Raw genomic sequence first — 18,777 nt, forward strand, 5'->3', positions numbered from 1 at the left:
CGCCTCAGTAGATACTCCTGCACCAGTTATTAGACTGCATCTAGCAGTCTGTGACTCAACCAAACTTCTTATTTACAGTCAAACAATTTAACTACAAAAAAAGTGTCTGTTGCCGTTTTATTGCAGCAAGTTTGTTTTTGTTTTGATCCAAAATCAAACATTTGGAAATCCCTTTTTAGAAATCCTGCATTTGCCCCTGGCTACCTAGACATAAAACTGTACTACTTGGCCTCCAACCTTAGCCAGCAGGGCCATAGTTCACAACTTAGCATGCCTTGAAGTGGATAGATCTGTAAACCTCTGCAAGTAAAGTGGTCTCACTCCCCACTTTCCTTGGATGTCACCCCCCAAGCACAGGACACCTTCAGCTCTACTGCACCCAGATTAATTAATTTCTCATAGCAGATATGTGACCACTATGTATGATACTTCAAATTTGTTTCACATCTCTCCCCTCTTACCCCCATTTAGGACAATCCTAAATCTCCTCCTGCTCTGTCCCCTGGCTTAATAAAGTTGTCAAACTGATGATGGATGTTTTGGACAACAGTTCTTGTATATCTTTAAATGACCTACAACATTAATACACCTTTCTGGTTGGGAATCTCTATCTCTCTATATCTATATCCAGCTGAAACACTCATTACCTCCTTAACAAGACCAATTACCACTAACAACTTGACTCCATTTGAGTCATTATGCTATCGCAGACCTATAACAATGAGCATGATCTCTGTACTTTATAATATTTTGCTATCTTCAAAACAAACCTCTATATCGAAATATAACCTTCAATGGGAGGCGGATCCACGCAGGCCCCTGGTGAGAAATTCTTCATCCACTATAAGGGAGAGTTTTGAATTTTAAGGAGAATTCATAAAGGTATATTCTAGATGCCACCAGGTCCCCACCAGGCTACATAAAATACATGGCTCCATACAGTGGACCTGTCCTTCAATTTGTGGCTTTTTGAGATGGGATCACAGATCTCCTAAAAGTAAAGTGATCAATACTTCCATGACTAATTACCCATGGTCCTTCGTGCTGGGGCTCCATATAGTCTGGATAGGGATGCGGATAAATTAGCAGTTTAGACCAGTGGATTCCAAACCTTTTCAGTTCAAGGCACCCTTAGGGTCTCCAGAATTTTTTCAAGGCACCCCTAAGCCAAAATAATTACCAAGTAGTCCCCCACCTTGCTTACCACTGGCCCTGGCTGAGGCTCCCCTGTGAGATCTCCAAGGCACCCCAGGGAGCCTAGGCGCACAGTTTGGGAACCACTGGTTTAGACTATTAATAGCATTAGAACCAGGGGCAGGCTGGGCTGGGGGTCAGAGGGGCAACTTCCCCCAGGCCTCTCCCATAGTGGGCTACCTTGGGCTGGGTCACCTACATTTTTTTCTCCTTTAAAGGGGGGTATTCAATTGTTGCTTTTAACGCGCTAAAACAAAAAAAAACGAGCGCTCTAAAAATATTAGCGTTAATACGGTAATTACTCGCTAAATTTCATCTCGCAGCTCCCTGAGCTGCGAGATGAAATTCAGCGAGTAAACTACCGTATTAACGGTATTTACGCGCATATTACCGTATTAACGCTAATATTTTTAGAGCGCTCGTTTTTTTTTGTTTTAGCGCGTTAAAAGCAACAATTGAATACCCCCAAAATGTTTTAAATAGACTGCCTAGTCGAGTTTTGACCCACGGGCTAAAATATGCCAGCCCTCCCCTGATTAGAACACAGAGGTTTTTAACCTACAATGGCTGCCGTGCCATTTAGGGTGGGTAGCAATACCAAATAAGTATTAATATTTACAGTTTATTTACAAGCCACAAGTTCATTATAGATTTAAAAAATATATTATATGTAATTTGCAGGCAACTGTAGAATGGATAAAAAAGCACAGCTACATTAATATAATGACTTACTGACATATATTCAGCACATCTATCTTTGGTAGTGCCCTTTTTAAAAAAAAAAAAAAAAAAAAAAAAAAAAAAAAAAAAGCATAAATAAAATTAATTACATTTTGCTCCACATAAAGCCTTTTTAACTTCTATAGTATAACTAGTATTAGTAAACAAAGTTGTATACAACTAACAACTTAGTTTGATAGAAGCAAATACATACATTATATCCTATTTACAGTTTTATCCACCCCTCCATTATTAATATTTTGGTTAATCTGTCAATCTCGCGGGTACTAAAGAAACTAAAAAGAGAGCGGGTCCCCGCAATCATAGTAGCCCCTCACTGGCCGCGCAGGGCATGGTTCTCAGACATTCTAAAAATGTCAATAGGCCCTCCGTTTCGCCTGCCAATGCGACCAGACCTCCTCGTTCAGGGCCCCCTTCTCTGCCACGATTTGGATCGACTGGCTTTGATGGCATGGTTATTGAAACCTTAATACTGAAAGCCAAGGGCTTCTCGCCGCGGGTCATTGACACTATGATCAAGGCCAGAAAGTCATCCTCCTCGGCCATATATCACAGAGTCTGGAAAACATACATCCTGTGGTGCGAGTCGCGGGATGCCCACACTTCCAGGTTTAACCTACCTAGGCTACTGGCCTTCCTGCAGGAAGGTCTAGATAAGGGACTCTTGCTGGGGTCCCTTAAGGTCCAGGTCTCGGCGCTGTCTGTATATTTCCAGTGGAAAATTGCGGTTCTCAGCGAGGTCCAGACTTTCCTACAGGGGGTGCTTCACGCACAGCCCCCTTTTACTCACCCGGTAGAGCCCTGGGACCTCAATCTGGTGCTCAAGGCGCTCAGCCAGCCGCCTTTTGAGCCCCTTCAAAAGGCGGAATTACACCATCTCACTTGGAAGACTGTGTTTCTCTTAGCTATCTCTTCAGCCCAGAGAGTGTCTGAGTTGGCAGCGCTCTGCTGCACCTCACCCTTCCTTGTGTTTCATGAAGATAGAGCGGTCCTTCGTACCAGACCCTCCTTTGTCCCAAAGGTTGTCTCCAGGTTCCACCTGAACCAGGAGATCATTGTCCCGGCATTCCGCCCTCCACCGCGGACAATGACTTGCTATCGCTAGACGTAGTTCCGGCCCTCCGGTGCTATGTCAACCGCACAGCCACAGTGCGCAAAACCAAGGATCTCTTTGTCCTGTACAATGCGCAAAAGCGTGGCTGGCCGGCATCCAAACAGGCTATTGCTCGGTGGATCACCTCCACCATCAGCCTTGCCTATGTCCGAGCTTCTCTCCCTGTCCCGAAGTCGCTTAGGGCTCACTCTACCAGGGCGGTTGGTGCGTCATGGGCGGCGCGCCATGGTGCTTCGGCGGAGCCGCTATGCAAGGCGGCCACATGGTCATCTGTTCATACATTTGCTAAGTTTTACAGGTTGCAGGCCTTCGCATCCTCAGATGCGAGCTTTGGCTGCAAGGTATTGCGCGCAGCCGTTCCAGAGCATTCCCTCCCTTAGGGGCAGCTTTGGTATGTGCCCATTGTATCACAGTGTCCCCCAATGGCAGGAAAGAGAAAAGAAAACTTTTACTCACCGTAAAATCAATCTCTCTTACACCATTGGGGGACACTGCGCACCCTCCCTTGCTCTGTAAATAATCTGTTATGTGAATCTTTATGCTTCTATTGTCTGCCCTTCGGGGCGCCCCCTTCTCATACACTTGGTTAGTCAAAACTGAGTTACCCACAGCAGAGGAGGGGCATAGTAGAGGAGGGGAGTAGAGATCAAAGAAGTTGATAAGTGCCTAAACTCCACACCCACTAAGATTGTAAGCTTGTGAGCAGGGCCTTCTCACCTCTTTGTCTGTTTTACCCAGTTTGTTTATTAGTTTATTATGTTTGTCCCCAATTGTAAAGCGCTACGGAATATGTTGGCACTATATATAAATAAATGATGATGATGATGATGGAAGCAAATACATACATTATATCCTATTTCCAGTTTTATCCACCCCTCCATTATTAATATTTTGGTTAATCTGTTTTTGTGAAACAGGTGACAATGTAGACAAGAGGGACACAAGGATCAACACACTAAACAGAGTATAAAACCATTGAAACTTAATAAATTGTTCAATTTATTATTGAACATTTAGAAAATATTTTTATGGCTAAAAGTCTTTACCTGTGTAGCCAAACGATAAAAACTTGTGCATTAAATACATAAACACTGCTTTTCTCTACTTCAATATTTGTAAAAGCACTGGTCTCTGCACCCTAGCAAGTACACTACCTATTCAAAAATAGTGCCGCTTTTATTCAACAGAAATATGTTACTGAGCATCATTTCCCTGCCCAGGGTTTTGTTTGAGTTAGGGGAAAAACTTAGTCACAGATTATTTTTTTTATGTTCAATGTAGAATACTTCTAATATTCATACAAATTAGTTACATTCCATGTTAGACAAATAATAAGTACTACATATTTATTTGTTGGTCATCATGCACGACTAATAATCTAGCTAAATAAGTGGCAATTCTTTTGGCCAACTTGTCTTTCTGCAATCTGGTCAATTTACCAAACTGCAAGGGTACCCATGCAATCTGATCTATTTTTGCATTTAATTTTTCTTATTATATTGTCAAGCTTTGAACCCCATAAGCACTTTCCCACATTCACCAAAGTAGGTTGACCGAGTTTGAAAACCTATACTCCGAGCAGGAGTCCTCTACTTACTGGTGAGAACCATTGCTCACCAGTACTTCAGGACAAGTGGTGCGGAGTGGAGTTGAGCGGAGGCTTAGTTGTCTAAACTAGAAAGAAAAACATATTATAAAATGTAAGTGAATTTGGTCAGGCACAAAAAAAGGGATGAAAGTAAAATGTATAAGAGTTATACATTACAAAACAGAACTTATTATCTCAGGGTTTGCCATAATTCCGTTCTACCCATCTCTATGGTCACAGTATTTTTATACGTATTTGACCTCTCACTGTCTGCATTTTAGCTTACGAACAGCATATTCTTTGGAGGTACCCCTTTCTCTTTACCTCTTTGTTTTATACTTGTTTAACAGATTATCTTGTATTATTTTCTTGCTGTTACAAATAAAAAGTTTAAAAAAAACAAAACAAAAAAACTATGTAAGCAACTATATATAATGTATGCTATTTTATTATAAATGCATTTAGATGCGATGCTTTCTTAAATTTTTAGGGTGTTGCACTCGTTTGTAGAGCACTATATCTTCAGTTTGTGAAAGACAACCAGTAATCAGAGTGTTGCACACTCTCATTATACCTGTTCCTGAGGCACACCTTATTACACCTTCTTAGCTATCAGTTAATAGCATTGTGACGGATTACATTAAATAATACAATAAGTATTGATATATAATGGTTAACAGTCAGTGGAGTACTTGGGCTGTCTTCCCTAGTTGAACCAGCAGAGGGAGTTGCTTGATTAGCAATATTCAGCGTGCACGCCTTTCCTTATAAAGAGACAATAACAAAACATTACTACGTAAGATACACATATCGGTTGTATCTTCTCACAATAAAATAAAACAGTGGTGTGGTGCCATGGTCTCACTATTTTATTAGTAGAAAAAAAACCACTGACAAGAAAATGGTTGTGTAACACTTATATAGTAAATTGACAAGTAATAGCTAAAGTTTCAGGTTAAATAGACATTGGTATTGTTTGCTTTGTATTTGAAGTAGAAACTATCCATTGAATTGTACTGTAAGAAAAAATGTTAGGATAAAGCTGGTCACACACTTATATTTTTATGTTTCTCAATGAACAGTTGAAATCCTACGTGCCTACTATCCCAGAATGTCCAGGTGAGTCGCAAATTTTGGGAAGCCCCCTGGACACCCGAGAAAGTAGGCCCCCATCTCTCAAGAATCCCACCATAATGACCATCAAGATTCCACCTCCTGTTGCCTGATGATGCAAATCACGTTGTCGCTCAGCACGTGGGAAGGAGGGAATTCCACATCTTCATGCCAGCCGCACTGGTCCCTTGAACCATCCCTCTGGGATCTCTAATCAGTTTTCTCCTGTTTCTTGAAGGAAAAACTTCCCTTAAAGACATTCAGATTATCAATAGATATGGCCATCTATATTTAATCATAGTGTATAGACCATCACTTGTGCAATTCTAGAAACACATGTGTCACTAGCAGAATTTCATCCTTCTTAAAGTTTATATAATTATCATTTTACCTCATTGAAAGCTCGCCCTGACTGCTTTAGTTTCCAAAGTAGATGGGGACAAACATTTCAAATACAGGGAAACAAGATAGATTTAATGTCATGTATCAGACTCATTGATGTAGATTGTAAGCTTGTGAGCAGGGCCCTCTCACCTTTTTGTCTGTTTTACCTAGTATTGTTTATTAATGTGTTTGTCCCCAATTGTAAAGCGCTACGGAATTTGCTTGCGCTATATAAATAAATGATGATGATAGATCCCAAAGTTGGACTTTTCTTAAGTTTATCCAGGCTTACAAACTAATGTAGAAGAATTCTTAGGGCATGTTTTAAGTTACGGTGCATGATAAAGAAAAGAATACAATTGTCATTAAAAATTAGAAAAGTTTTTTTTTTTTTTTAGATCAGCTCCAATATTTCCTTTCATTTACATTGGTTAAGTCTGTGGCTAATAATAACAACATTAGCAGCTCAAGAAACTGGCAGCCAAGAAAGTGTCAGTCCCCTAAGCAACCCAAGAAAGGTCTAGCCACAGCTGAAAGCCTCCAGCAAGGCTTTTAAAACGCCCAAGATGGTGGCAAGGGGCCAGGCAAAGAAAGTGGTCAAGAGGCCAGGCTAAAAATATGAATGAGTGTTCTCCTAAAATATGATGTCAGTATTACATTTTCTTAGCTCATGATGATCGGCCCCCACTTTAAAGAAAGAGAACAATCAGAGACTCACAGTGGTTATAAGTTGAGATCCCTCAAACCTAAAATAACAAAAGTATGCAAATTTTTTATACAGCAAACATTGATTATTATTTGGAATTATAACAATCTGCATACTGATCATGCCATAAGACTAAATAACAGAACTGATTGACCCCTCCAGTACTACAACAATCTACAGTGAAGATTAGAACAGGTTTCACTACTCAAGTGCAACATCAAAATTCTTCATTGAAAATGCCATCTTAAACGTAATCGTGCTTTGATTTTAAATTTGCCGACTGTGATGAAGTATGTGTTGCACTTGATGCAGCTGGAGGCTGATGGAAATCTTGTGCTCTGCAGAGCAGCATTCACAATGAGGACATAGTAATAAGACCATAAACTGGTGGGCACTAAGGCAATTAGTACAGAGTGGATGGAAAACTTAAGAATAATAGAAGAGGTGGGACTGATTATTTGGACTTTTAGATCATTGCGCAATTATCCCATGCAGATTATTGTTTGAAATATCAGCCTTAACCTGAAGTTTTAAGAGTGGGAGATAAGAGGGAGTAGAATTGCTATGTACAAATACGCTAGATGAGAACATAGGAGCAGAAAGATCAACCCACTCCGTAAAGACAAAGATTCTCACTGCAGCCCCATGGCCATTGCAGGTATAGTATTAGGCCTGGCTTTGAAAGGTGGCTTTATTTTTGTTATACAGATACAAAGGAATCATTATATATACTTCTAATAGGTGACTGAAAGGAAGGAGGAAAACAATACAAATACATTCACCACAAGAGAGCCCTCGGCTGCCACAGAGAACAGTAATACACTGCTTAGCAATGTTCTGTTAGTCCCTCTGGCAAAGACAGACTTAAACAAGACACTAACAATATGGTTAATCTATCAGACTTAAAGTGGACCTGTCAATGCTGAATTGTTGTCTCAACAATGTGCTCATGTATTCAACATAAAATGCAAGCGTAATACAAAGTGCAAATCTGATTAGCCATCATGTTATTTCAGTGACAGCTGCGGAGTCACTTTAGCAAGTGTTGCACTGCTTCAGTCATGATATGTACTGTACCCTGTAAGAAGAAATGGAAGTGTAAGATCAACAGCACAGGTAGCCAGAGATATTATAGAGACCCTCATAGGAGGGTCTACCTGCCTGAGGATTAACATTAAGCTACACATGGCTCCATCACCCAAAGTCCCAACTTTGTTTTGAGACAACGCCATCAATGTCAACAAGGACCCAGAGTGGTAACTGGGTGAACTCCCCAAATTTAAGTTAGCAAAATAGAAGTTCAAGCACAGATCATTTCATCTAATGTCAAAGTAATCGCTAATGGGATAATGTTATTACTGACCATATTCTGAGATGTTAAAGGGATAAAAACTGAGATATTTGGGTAACCACTGAAGAGGTCATTATATCCCAAATCCCATGGAAAATAAGTAAGGGAATGCTATGATATCACATAAAATACTTTGAATGTTGAAAATCTCCATCACTGGAATTGGGGTCACTAGCAGGTCCTTTCACAGATCATTGTTCAAAATAAGTCCCAGTAGTACTGAAACCAAAAGCACTTCATTCTGTGTCTTCACAAAAGTAAATGGTGAACCATCACATTACAGAGCAGCGGTTGCGGCGTAGAGCTCCTTGGAAGCGTATCGCGGCATGGACATGCTTGCATCTTGCACAGCCTACACTCTTAAGCAGTTCACTGAACAGTAGCAGTATGTGCCAATTATACTTGGCGGAGCATTCGATGTAGCCACATTTCCAGGTCTTCTTCACCAAATGAGACACGTTCCAACGTGGGATCACACGGCCTCGTTGCAAGTCACGCTTGTTGCCTACTATGATGATGGGAGTCTCCGTTGTGCCAATCACTCTGCAGCAAGGGGTGAGATAAAATAAAGGAGGTGAAACTGAAAAATTCAGATTGAAATGTATTTAGAAATTATTTGGAAATGAAAATAACTCAAACATTAACCAAGTGAGGGAGTGACTATAAATTATAAACACAAACTATTTGAAAAATTAGGTTACAGCTGAGCAGAGTATTTCTCCATTAAACAACGATTACTGAAATAAACCTACAAAGTCATTTCTCTATGTGAGGCCAACTGACATGCTCTATTAAGACATGGGCATGATTTAAAGTTGAGCACAAAGATGCCTCATGTGCATGTAACCAGAGAGGAGTCTGCACACGTGCATTTTCATGTCTGTATTTTTAGCTGAACACATTTTTAAAATACAGGCAACCTCAAATCTAGCATATAGATGTGTCCGATGCAAAGATTCGATGATCATCATCATCACAAAACTTCTCAGTTTATGTAGGTGAAAATTTGACATAGCTTATTTATTTCCAGATCAGTGTAACATGAAATAAGATAGAAACATAGAATTTGACGGCAGATAGGAACCGCTTGGCCCATCTAGTCTCGTAACCTGAAACCATATTTGATCCTTCATAAGGATATCTTTATGTCTATCCCAAGCATGTTTAAATTGCTCTACTGAATTAGCCTCTACTTCCTCTGATAGGAGCTATTCCACTTAATCACTACCCTTTCTGTGAAGTAGTTTTTCCGCAAGTTTTCTCAGAACCTACTTCCCTCCAGCTTCAGTGCATGTCCTTGTGTTCTAATACTTCTCTTCCTTTGAAGAATGTTTCCCTCCTGTACCTTGTTAAAACCCTTGATATATTTGAAAGTTTCTATCATGTCCCCCCTTTCCCTTCTCTGCTCCAAGCTATACATATTAAGATCTTTGAGTCTTTCCGGGTAACTTTTGTGCTGTAGGCAGGGCCGGATTAACCATAGGGCTAACTGGGCTACAGCCCAGGGGCCTCAGGCATCCAGGGGGCCCTTGAAAGTACTCAACAGCATTATTGATCGGTCAGGGGCGGGGGCACCCCCGGCACGATCAATGCTGCTGAGCACTTTCACTGCGATCCTTCCCCGGCGCGCTGTAGTCTCCTTACTGAGGAGATCTCGTGAGTCTCACTCTCACGAGATTTCCTCAGTAAAGAGCGTACAGCGCCGATTCCTCTCCCTATGCAACCAAGCATCTGACTTGCCTTTTTCATTGCGTTGTAGTTGCCACACTCTTGAACATTCCTCTAGTCTACCTAGATCGATCATTTGCTTTGCGCCTTCTGGTGTGTCTACTCTGTTGCATATCTTTGTGTCATCTGCAAAAAGCTATACTTTCCCTTCAATACCATTTGCAATGTCACCAAGATAGATATTAACAAGCACTGATCCAAGTACAGATCCTTGGGGTACTCCACAGATAACTTTTCCCTCCTGTGAATGTACTCCATTTACTATAACTCTCTGTTTTCTATCCTGCAACTAACATCTTAACCATTCAACCATTTTAGAATCAAATCAAAAGCATTTGAGGTTATTTAACAGTCTGAGATGTGGGACAGTGTCAAAAGCCTTACTGAAATCTAGATAAGCTATATCTATCCCCCCCCCCCTTGATCTATTATGTCACCCAGTCAAAAAAGTCAATAAGATTTGTTTGACATGATCTCTCTCCCCCCAGTAAATACATGCTGTTTAGGATCCTGTAAGTTATTCTACAACTCCTTCTATTAAGAGTGTTTTCATCAATTTCCGTACTACTGATGAAAGGCTCATTTTTTTTTTTTTTTTTTTTATTGAAAGCCTAGGTAGTCTGAAAGACTACAATCAGTGCTCTCGTGTCCAAGTGTCCGAAAAAATAAGTGAAAACTTAAAAAACGTGCACAAGGGATGCAGAACTGGCCCTCCTCAATAAAAGAAAGGCCCTAGTCCCCGACCCCCGGATCCATAAGGACCCTTAGGGGGCAAGGGTGTTCAGACCCCCCTTCGCTGCGAGGCTAGGGGGGGTCCCTTTGGCCCTGGGATCCACCGAGGCTTCACCCAGGGCTCGACAACTAGCTCACCCCCGGGAGGGTGAGCCAACGATGGGGTTTTCAGGGGGACCGGAACCTGATGGCCACACAGCCCCCCCTAGATCTTCGGGGGTATAGAGCCCATAAGGACCTTATCCACACCCTAGAATCCGTGAGTAAAACATAGAAAAAAGTGAAGTGACAAAACAGGTGAGAAAATAAATAGTGCCGTGTATAACGGCCCCAGCCTTTCGGCCGAGATGTTTAAAAATTATTCCTGCCTAGCCAAAGGCCGGGGCAAGGAAAGGTGTGTGGCTTGAAAGTGGGGTTTGTGCAAAGTGCCATGTCAAGTGAGGGTTCCACGCCCCAAGTGATTATGGCACCCCTGGGTCACCACTCCAGGGGCACTAGCCCAGGCTTTCAAAGCCACCAGCCTTCTGGCCAGACCAAGCTTTCCCATGGTCCTTTCAGGCACAGGCAAACCCTACTCAGACAGGTACTCACTTGATCTTAGCCAAAAGGCCGAGAAGCGAACTACTGATGAAAGGCTCATTGGTCGGTATGCATTTCTAAGGGGCATGCCCTTACTGTACTGCACTTGCACGTTGGCCCCTGATTTACTTATCTAAGAAGAAAGTTCTGCAAACGCAACATACACGCATCCCTAAAAATATATGCAAAATTGTGCATATGTGCAGTGTCATGTGCAAGCTAATTTTTAGGCATAAATCTGCAAATATATGTTTGTGAATTACTTCCTAGAAATAGTGGGACATGGTTCTCTTAGAAGCTGTTAGATCAAGGGGTTTTGTGTATGTTAAACCACCCAGGGGGGCTGGTAGATAAGGGTAGCACCTTATGTCATTTATGGCAGGACGCAAATGGGAAAGCCTTTGAAGAAATCTCTTGCAAGACAATGAAATCTCACACATGTTTGGGAGGCCCCAGACATGCCGACTGCAGACACTGGGTTGTATGTAAATGACAGATTCAAGCTGAATAAGGTCACAGGAAGGGGGGGGGGGCTGTGGGCCCTGTAGCTGGGTTTTAAAACTGTACTGAAAATGTAACTCCTGGTTCTTCTTTTGAGGGAGTTTAATTGGAGGTTCCATTTTTTCCTGCTCCTCCCGGCACCACAAACTTGATTCTAAGTGAGGTATCAATTCTGTGTTTTATCCTTTTTATTTTATAAGAAACAATTGCACTATATTTGTATGTCATTTTATTATCTTTTTATCTTAAGCATTGTGGATGTGTCTTCCATATTAAATTACACTTAATAAGTTCTAGTCTCTGTGTTCTTATGAATTCACACGACAGTTTGGTCCAGACGCTACCTAATTGAAACTGTGCAAACCTTGTGGTTTAAGTGAACTCTGATTAAAGTAAATTGTGTTGGATTAATGCTAGGGAGAACCGAAGGCTTCCTAAATAAGAGTGTCAGCTCTTATCCGAAAAAACCTTGGTGGTGGTAATTATTATCGCAAAGCTAGTGTGTGGCATAGATAGGGAAGTATTTAATAATTTTAGACATACCAAGTGGTTGTTGTGTGGTTAACCCTGTGTCACATAAGCGTCACGCAGACTCAGGTGAGTGCTGTTCATGACAAATTGGTGGCAAGCTTGTGGGATATATTTTTAAATTTTTTTTAAGAACTTAAGTGAATTAGGGTTGTGTGATCCCTGAGAGAGGAAATACAGACTAATTCACCAGAGACTGAACTCAATGCTTAAAACATTATAAGACATACAGCAATTGTTTCTTTCCCTCCCCTTCTCATTTTTTTCTTATCTTTTTTTATTTGGCATTAAACTGAGGAAATGGCTGCTGCATATAAACGTTTGACAAAGGAGGCGCTGATTTCAGATTGTGAGGATGCAGGAATTCCCACCAGTGGCAAAAGTAAGGAGCAATTGATTGAAGCTCTTGTACAGAGGAATGAACATCAACTCACAGTTGTGTCCGAGGAAGAGCATAGCCAGGACTCAGGAGTAGACCTGACTGTGGATATTCCTCAAAACCAGGGACGGTTAATTTCGGATGATTCTAATGGTTCATGTGTGGACACTGCTATGGACGTTTATATGCAAACCGCCCTGAAATATTTGGGCCCAGCGGACATTACAACTAAAATGCAACTTATACAGCAGTTCCAGGAGAAGGAAGCTGCTGACCGTCAGGAGAGAGAGAGACACGCTGCTATGGAGGCAGCAGAGAGGCGTGCTGCTATGGAGGCAGCAGAGAGGCACGCTGCTATGGAGGCAGCAGAGCGCCATGCTGCTATGGAGGCAGCAGAGCGCCACGCTGCTATGGAGGCAGCAGAGCGCCACGCTGCTATGGAGGCAGCAGAGCGCCAAGCAGAGCGACAGGCAGAAAGAGAATCTGCAGAGCGAGAGGCAGATAGGAGATATGAGCTGGAGCTTGCCAAGCTCAAACGCCAGCCAGAAGCCAAAGACACTGGTATTAGCAGACCCCGTCCTGAGAATTTCCCTGTATTGGAAAAAGACGGGGATGTAGATGCTTTTTTGCGAGGATTTGAAAAGACTTGCCGACAGTATGGACTGGCCAAAGATCAGTGGGCACAATATCTAACCCCTGGTTTGCGAGGTAAAGCATTAGAGGCCTTTGCAGATCTTCCACCTGAGATGGACGGAAATTATAAGGCAATCAAAAGTGCCCTGTTGCAACGTTTTAACATCACCCCAGAGGCGCATAGGCAGAAATTCAGAGATTTAAAACGCAGTGCCTCTGACACATATTCAGGACTGGTGGCCCAGCTGTGTGCTTCCTTCAAACAGTGGGTTGGAGGGCTACAGATCACCACCTTTGATGCTCTGCAAGATTTGATGATCCAGGAGCAGTTTCTGACTTTGTGCCCAGCTGATGTGAAGGAATGGGTAGTGGATCGGGACCCTGCATCATCTGCGGAAGCAGCTAGACCGGCTGACAAGTACACTGTCACCCGGGCCCCTGCAGCTAAAAGAGGAACTTTTGTGCCAGGACAGTCTGCCTGGAAAGGGGAGCGGCCCGGAGGAGCACCTTCACCTGCTGTTGTTTCTTCATCTTTTGGGAGGGTGGGGGCCAAGCCTGTTCAGGGAGATACCCGCCGTTGTTTTATTTGCAACAGGACAGGGCACCTCAGTGCCGCCTGTCCAGACCGAAAGACATCTACAGCCTCCACTGTGGGACCACCTCCTCCCCGGTCTGCTCCAGCTGTCCTGTGTGTTGCGGGATCCCAAGTGAGCCGGAATGACAATCTGCAAACGGTCACTGTCGGTGACAAGGTAACTGTGGGGTTAAGAGACACGGGTGCTGATGTTACCCTGGTGCGTTCAGAGTTGGTGGGGTCATCGGATCTAATTCCAGGGAAAACTATTGCTGTGCGCGGGGTGGGAGGAATACACCCTGCTGTGCCTATGGCCAGGGTCTATCTGGACTGGGGTGCTGGAAGAGGTCTAAGGGAAGTCGGGGTATCGGACAATATTCCTACAAATGTTTTGCTTGGAACTAATTTAGGCAGGATGTTATCTCGTTATGTTGCTAGTAGTGATGTTGTGGACTCTGAACTTAACCATGTTTTTTCCCAGGTATCAGGATGTGACAGGGAAAATGTTTGTTCAGTTGTATCTGAAGTCTGTAAACTAGGATGTGAGAAGGAAAATGATTGCTCAATTGTATCCGACCTAGGTCAACTGTCTGTATCCAAGGAGGTAGGGGATGTAACTATTTCCTCAGTGTCAGCGGTCACACGTAGGCAAGCAGAGAAGGATAGGTCCTCACAATTAACTCCTGAGAGAGAGGTAGAAAGTCCCTCTGACCCAGAAACTCCCCCTCTAACCCACCTCCCTCCAGCACCTGCAGTTACAGACGCCTTACCTTTATCACCAGACTACGAGCAGCAAGTGAGAAGCCAGGCTTTTCAACAAGCACAGCACACTGACACTACACTGGAAACACTGAGGTGCCTAGCAGGCAGTCCTCCCACTGAGTCTGATAAAGAAAGAGTGTTTTGGGAACAGGGAAGGTTGTATAAGGAAAGTGTAGCCAGAGATGTACCTGAGGCGGGGGTGATGGAGAAACGGCTAGTAGTACCCCTTATGTATCGGGAAGGGTTACTCAGGGTAGCTCATGAGGTCCCGCTGGCAGGGCATTTAGGCATAAAGAAAACTAAGTCTCGCTTAAAGCAAAAGTTTTACTGGCCAGAAATGGGCAAAGATATTACCAATTATTGTCGATCTTGTCATGCCTGTCAGATGGTGGGGAAGCCTGGTGATGTGGGACACGCCCCTCTAGTGCCCCTGCCAATAATAGCAGAACCCTTTGAGCGGGTAGCTGTGGACATTAAAGGACCCCTTGCCATTCCCAGCAGCTCTGGAAAACAATTTATTCTCACTGTGGTGGACTATGCCACACGGTACCCTGAAGCGGTGGCCCTCTCCTCCATACGGGCTGACAAGGTGGCCGATGCCCTCATATCCATTTTCTCCAGGATAGGATTCCCCAAGGAAATGTTAACTGATCAGGGCACACAGTTTATGTCTAATTTAATGCAAAGCCTTTGCAAAAAGATGCACGTGGAACACCTCATAGCCAGCCCCTACCACCCACAGACTAATGGCCTGTGTGAGCGTTTTAATGGTACTCTCAAACAGATGCTCAGAACCTTTGTGGAGTCCCAGGGGAGAGACTGGGAGAGGTTTCTGACGCACCTCCTGTTTGCGTACAGGGAGGTGCCGCAGGAATCCACTGGCTTCTCCCCCTTTGAACTCCTGTATGGGCGCAGGGTGCGTGGTCCCTTAGATCTGATCAAAGAGGATTGGGAAGGGAAATTAATCACCCCCGAAACCTCCGTGGTCCACTATGTGGTGCAGTTCAGGGAGAGGATGCAATCCCTAATGGGGATGGTGCATAGTAATCTGAAGGCTGCCCAGACTAAGCAGAAGCAATGGTATGACCGCAGTGCTAGGGAGCGTATCTTTGAAGTGGGTCAGAAAGTTCTGGTATTGGTTCCTATGCGGCAGAATAAGTTACAGGCTGCTTGGGAGGGCCCCTTCTTGATAGTTCAATGCATCAATGATGTCAATTATGTGGTAGCCAGGGATGAGGGACGGAAGAGGCACAAGGTATATCATGTGAACATGATCAAGGCCTACCACGAAAGGGGGGTCTCTGTATTAGCTGTATGTAGCTTACCTGAAGAGGACCAGGAGCCAGACCCCTTGTTAGACTTAGTAGCCTCTGCCAAGAGTGGGAGATCATTAGAGACCACCCAGCGTAGTGAGAGCTTGACAGAAGTACAGATAGATCAGCTGTTTGTGACATTGAAGCCCTATCAGAATCATTTTACAGGGAAGCCAGGACAAAACACATCTAGTTGTTCATCATGTAAACACAGGCGATCAGCCTCCCCTCAGACAGACAGCTTATCGAGTTTCCCTGGAAGTGCAGACAGATATGAAAAGGGAGATTGAAGAAATGTTGGAGTTAGGGGTAATTAGAAAGTCCCACAGCTCCTGGGCTGCACCAGTAGTGCTGATCCCCAAAAAATGTGGTGGAACCCGGTTGTGTGTGGATTATAGAAGGTTAAATGAGGCTACTGTGTTTGATGCCTATCCCATGCCCAGGATAGATGAATTGCTAGAACGGTTAGCCCATGCTCGCTATATAACCATTATGGATCTGAGTAGGAGTTATTGGCAGATCCCTCTGACACCTGAGGCTCAGGAGCGGTCCGCATTTATTACCCCGTTTGGTCTGTATGAGCTCCTGGTCATGCCCTTTGGGATGAAAAATGCCCCTGCCTCCTTCCAGCGACTTGTTGATAGCCTGCTAGAGGGCCAAAAGAGGTATGCGGTAGCCTACCTAGATGACATTGTTGTGTTTAGCCAGACCTGGGAAGAACATTTGATCCACTTGAGCAGTGTGCTAGCTAAAATAGCGGGGGCGGGTTTAACAATAAAACCTGAGAAATGTCAGATTGGTATGAATGAGGTGCAGTACTTGGGGCACCGAGTAGGAGGAGGTACCCTGCGTCCTGAGCCAACTAAGGTAGATGCTATTGCTGCATGGCCCACCCCTAAGCCCAAGAAACAGGTTATGTCCTTTTTGGGGACCGCTGGATATTACCGAAAATTCGTGCCCCAATATAGCTCCTTAGCTAAGCCCCTAACTGACCTTACAAAAAAGAGGTTGCCCCAAGTGGTGACTTGGACCCCAGACTGTGAAGAGGCATTCACCGCATTGAAGTGTGCACTTACCCAATCCCCAGTATTGCAGGCTCCTGATTTTGACCGGAGGTTTACAGTGCAAACGGATGCCTCCAACTATGGGCTGGGAGCTGTACTCAGCCAAGTGAATCAACAAGGGGAAGAGCACCCCATCCTATACCTTAGTCGGAAGCTGCTTCCCAGGGAGGTGGCCTACGCAGTTGTGGAAAAAGAGTGTTTAGCTATAGTGTGGGCCTTGCAAAAGTTGCAGTCCTACCTGTATGGACGGGACTTTACGGTAATCACAGATCACAACCCTCTCAGCTGGTTGCACAGGGTGGCTGGGGACAATGGGAAGTTGCTCCGGTGGAGTTTGACCCTCCAGCAATACACTTTCACTGTTCAGCACCGAAAAGGGAGCCACCATGGTAATGCAGATGGATTATCCCGTCAGAACGAAAGCCTTGTGTCAGGTGAGCAGGGAAAATCGTCTTGTAGGTAACAATTTCCCTGCTACCCTCTAGAACGGGGAGGTGTCATGTGCAAGCTAATTTTTAGGCATAAATCTGCAAATATATGTTTGTGAATTACTTCCTAGAAATAGTGGGACATGGTTCTCTTAGAAGCTGTTAGATCAAGGGGTTTTGTGTATGTTAAACCACCCAGGGGGGCTGGTAGATAAGGGTAGCACCTTATGTCATTTATGGCAGGACGCAAATGGGAAAGCCTTTGAAGAAATCTCTTGCAAGACAATGAAATCTCACACATGTTTGGGAGGCCCCAGACATGCCGACTGCAGACACTGGGTTGTATGTAAATGACAGATTCAAGCTGAATAAGGTCACAGGAAGGGGGGGGGCTGTGGGCCCTGTAGCTGGGTTTTAAAACTGTACTGAAAATGTAACTCCTGGTTCTTCTTTTGAGGGAGTTTAATTGGAGGTTCCATTTTTTCCTGCTCCTCCCGGCACCACAAACTTGATTCTAAGTGAGGTATCAATTCTGTGTTTTATCCTTTTTATTTTATAAGAAACAATTGCACTATATTTGTATGTCATTTTATTATCTTTTTATCTTAAGCATTGTGGATGTGTCTTCCATATTAAATTACACTTAATAAGTTCTAGTCTCTGTGTTCTTATGAATTCACACGACAGTTTGGTCCAGACGCTACCTAATTGAAACTGTGCAAACCTTGTGGTTTAAGTGAACTCTGATTAAAGTAAATTGTGTTGGATTAATGCTAGGGAGAACCGAAGGCTTCCTAAATAAGAGTGTCAGCTCTTATCCGAAAAAACCTTGGTGGTGGTAATTAGTATCGCAAAGCTAGTGTGTGGCATAGATAGGGAAGTGTTTAATCATTTTAGACATACCAAGTGGTTGTTGTGTGGTTAACCCTGTGTCACATAAGCGTCACGCAGACTCAGGTGAGTGCTGTTCGTGACATGCAGTATCTCAATTTTGGCTCCAGGTGCATCTTTATATTGTGCAAATGCAATTATGTGCAACTCTAACTCATGTCCATGTCTGCTAAGCTTTAATTACTGAAATGTTTCCAACAATTTCCATCTGATTCCTCACAAAACATTGCAAGAATTTTTTAATATATTATCTTAACAAAGACACCACTCAAATAATACACCTCCAACAAGTGCAACACTATTCTGCTTAACCTCACTATCACTTGAACAGGCTATCCCAATTGCTTCAAAAAAATCTACATGATAGGTCACTCCCAATCGTCCGCTCCTCTGTTAATATATTCACTCATACTCATTTTTTTTTACTAACCAGACACATTTTCACATTTTTCAGTTAGCAATCAATAACTTTTT

At 43.4% G+C, this 18,777-nt stretch overlaps 1 protein-coding gene across 3 annotated transcripts in view; it reads right to left on the reverse strand.

The window, feature by feature from the left end:
- Positions 1 to 7,517: 7,517 nt before the first annotated feature.
- RASL10B (RAS like family 10 member B) overlaps positions 7,518 to 18,777 on the reverse strand; it is a 97,118-nt gene continuing 85,858 nt past the window's right edge. For all 3 annotated transcript variants that reach the window (XM_075195146.1, XM_075195147.1, XM_075195149.1), the window contains one exon: positions 7,518 to 8,734. In XM_075195146.1, the coding sequence (XP_075051247.1) occupies positions 8,464 to 8,734 (271 nt within the window). In that variant the 3' untranslated portion in view covers positions 7,518 to 8,463. The remainder of the gene's footprint in view (positions 8,735 to 18,777) is intronic.

Source organism: Mixophyes fleayi, chromosome 2, assembly GCF_038048845.1.
Source record: "Mixophyes fleayi isolate aMixFle1 chromosome 2, aMixFle1.hap1, whole genome shotgun sequence".
NCBI classification, from domain to species: domain Eukaryota; kingdom Metazoa; phylum Chordata; class Amphibia; order Anura; family Limnodynastidae; genus Mixophyes; species Mixophyes fleayi.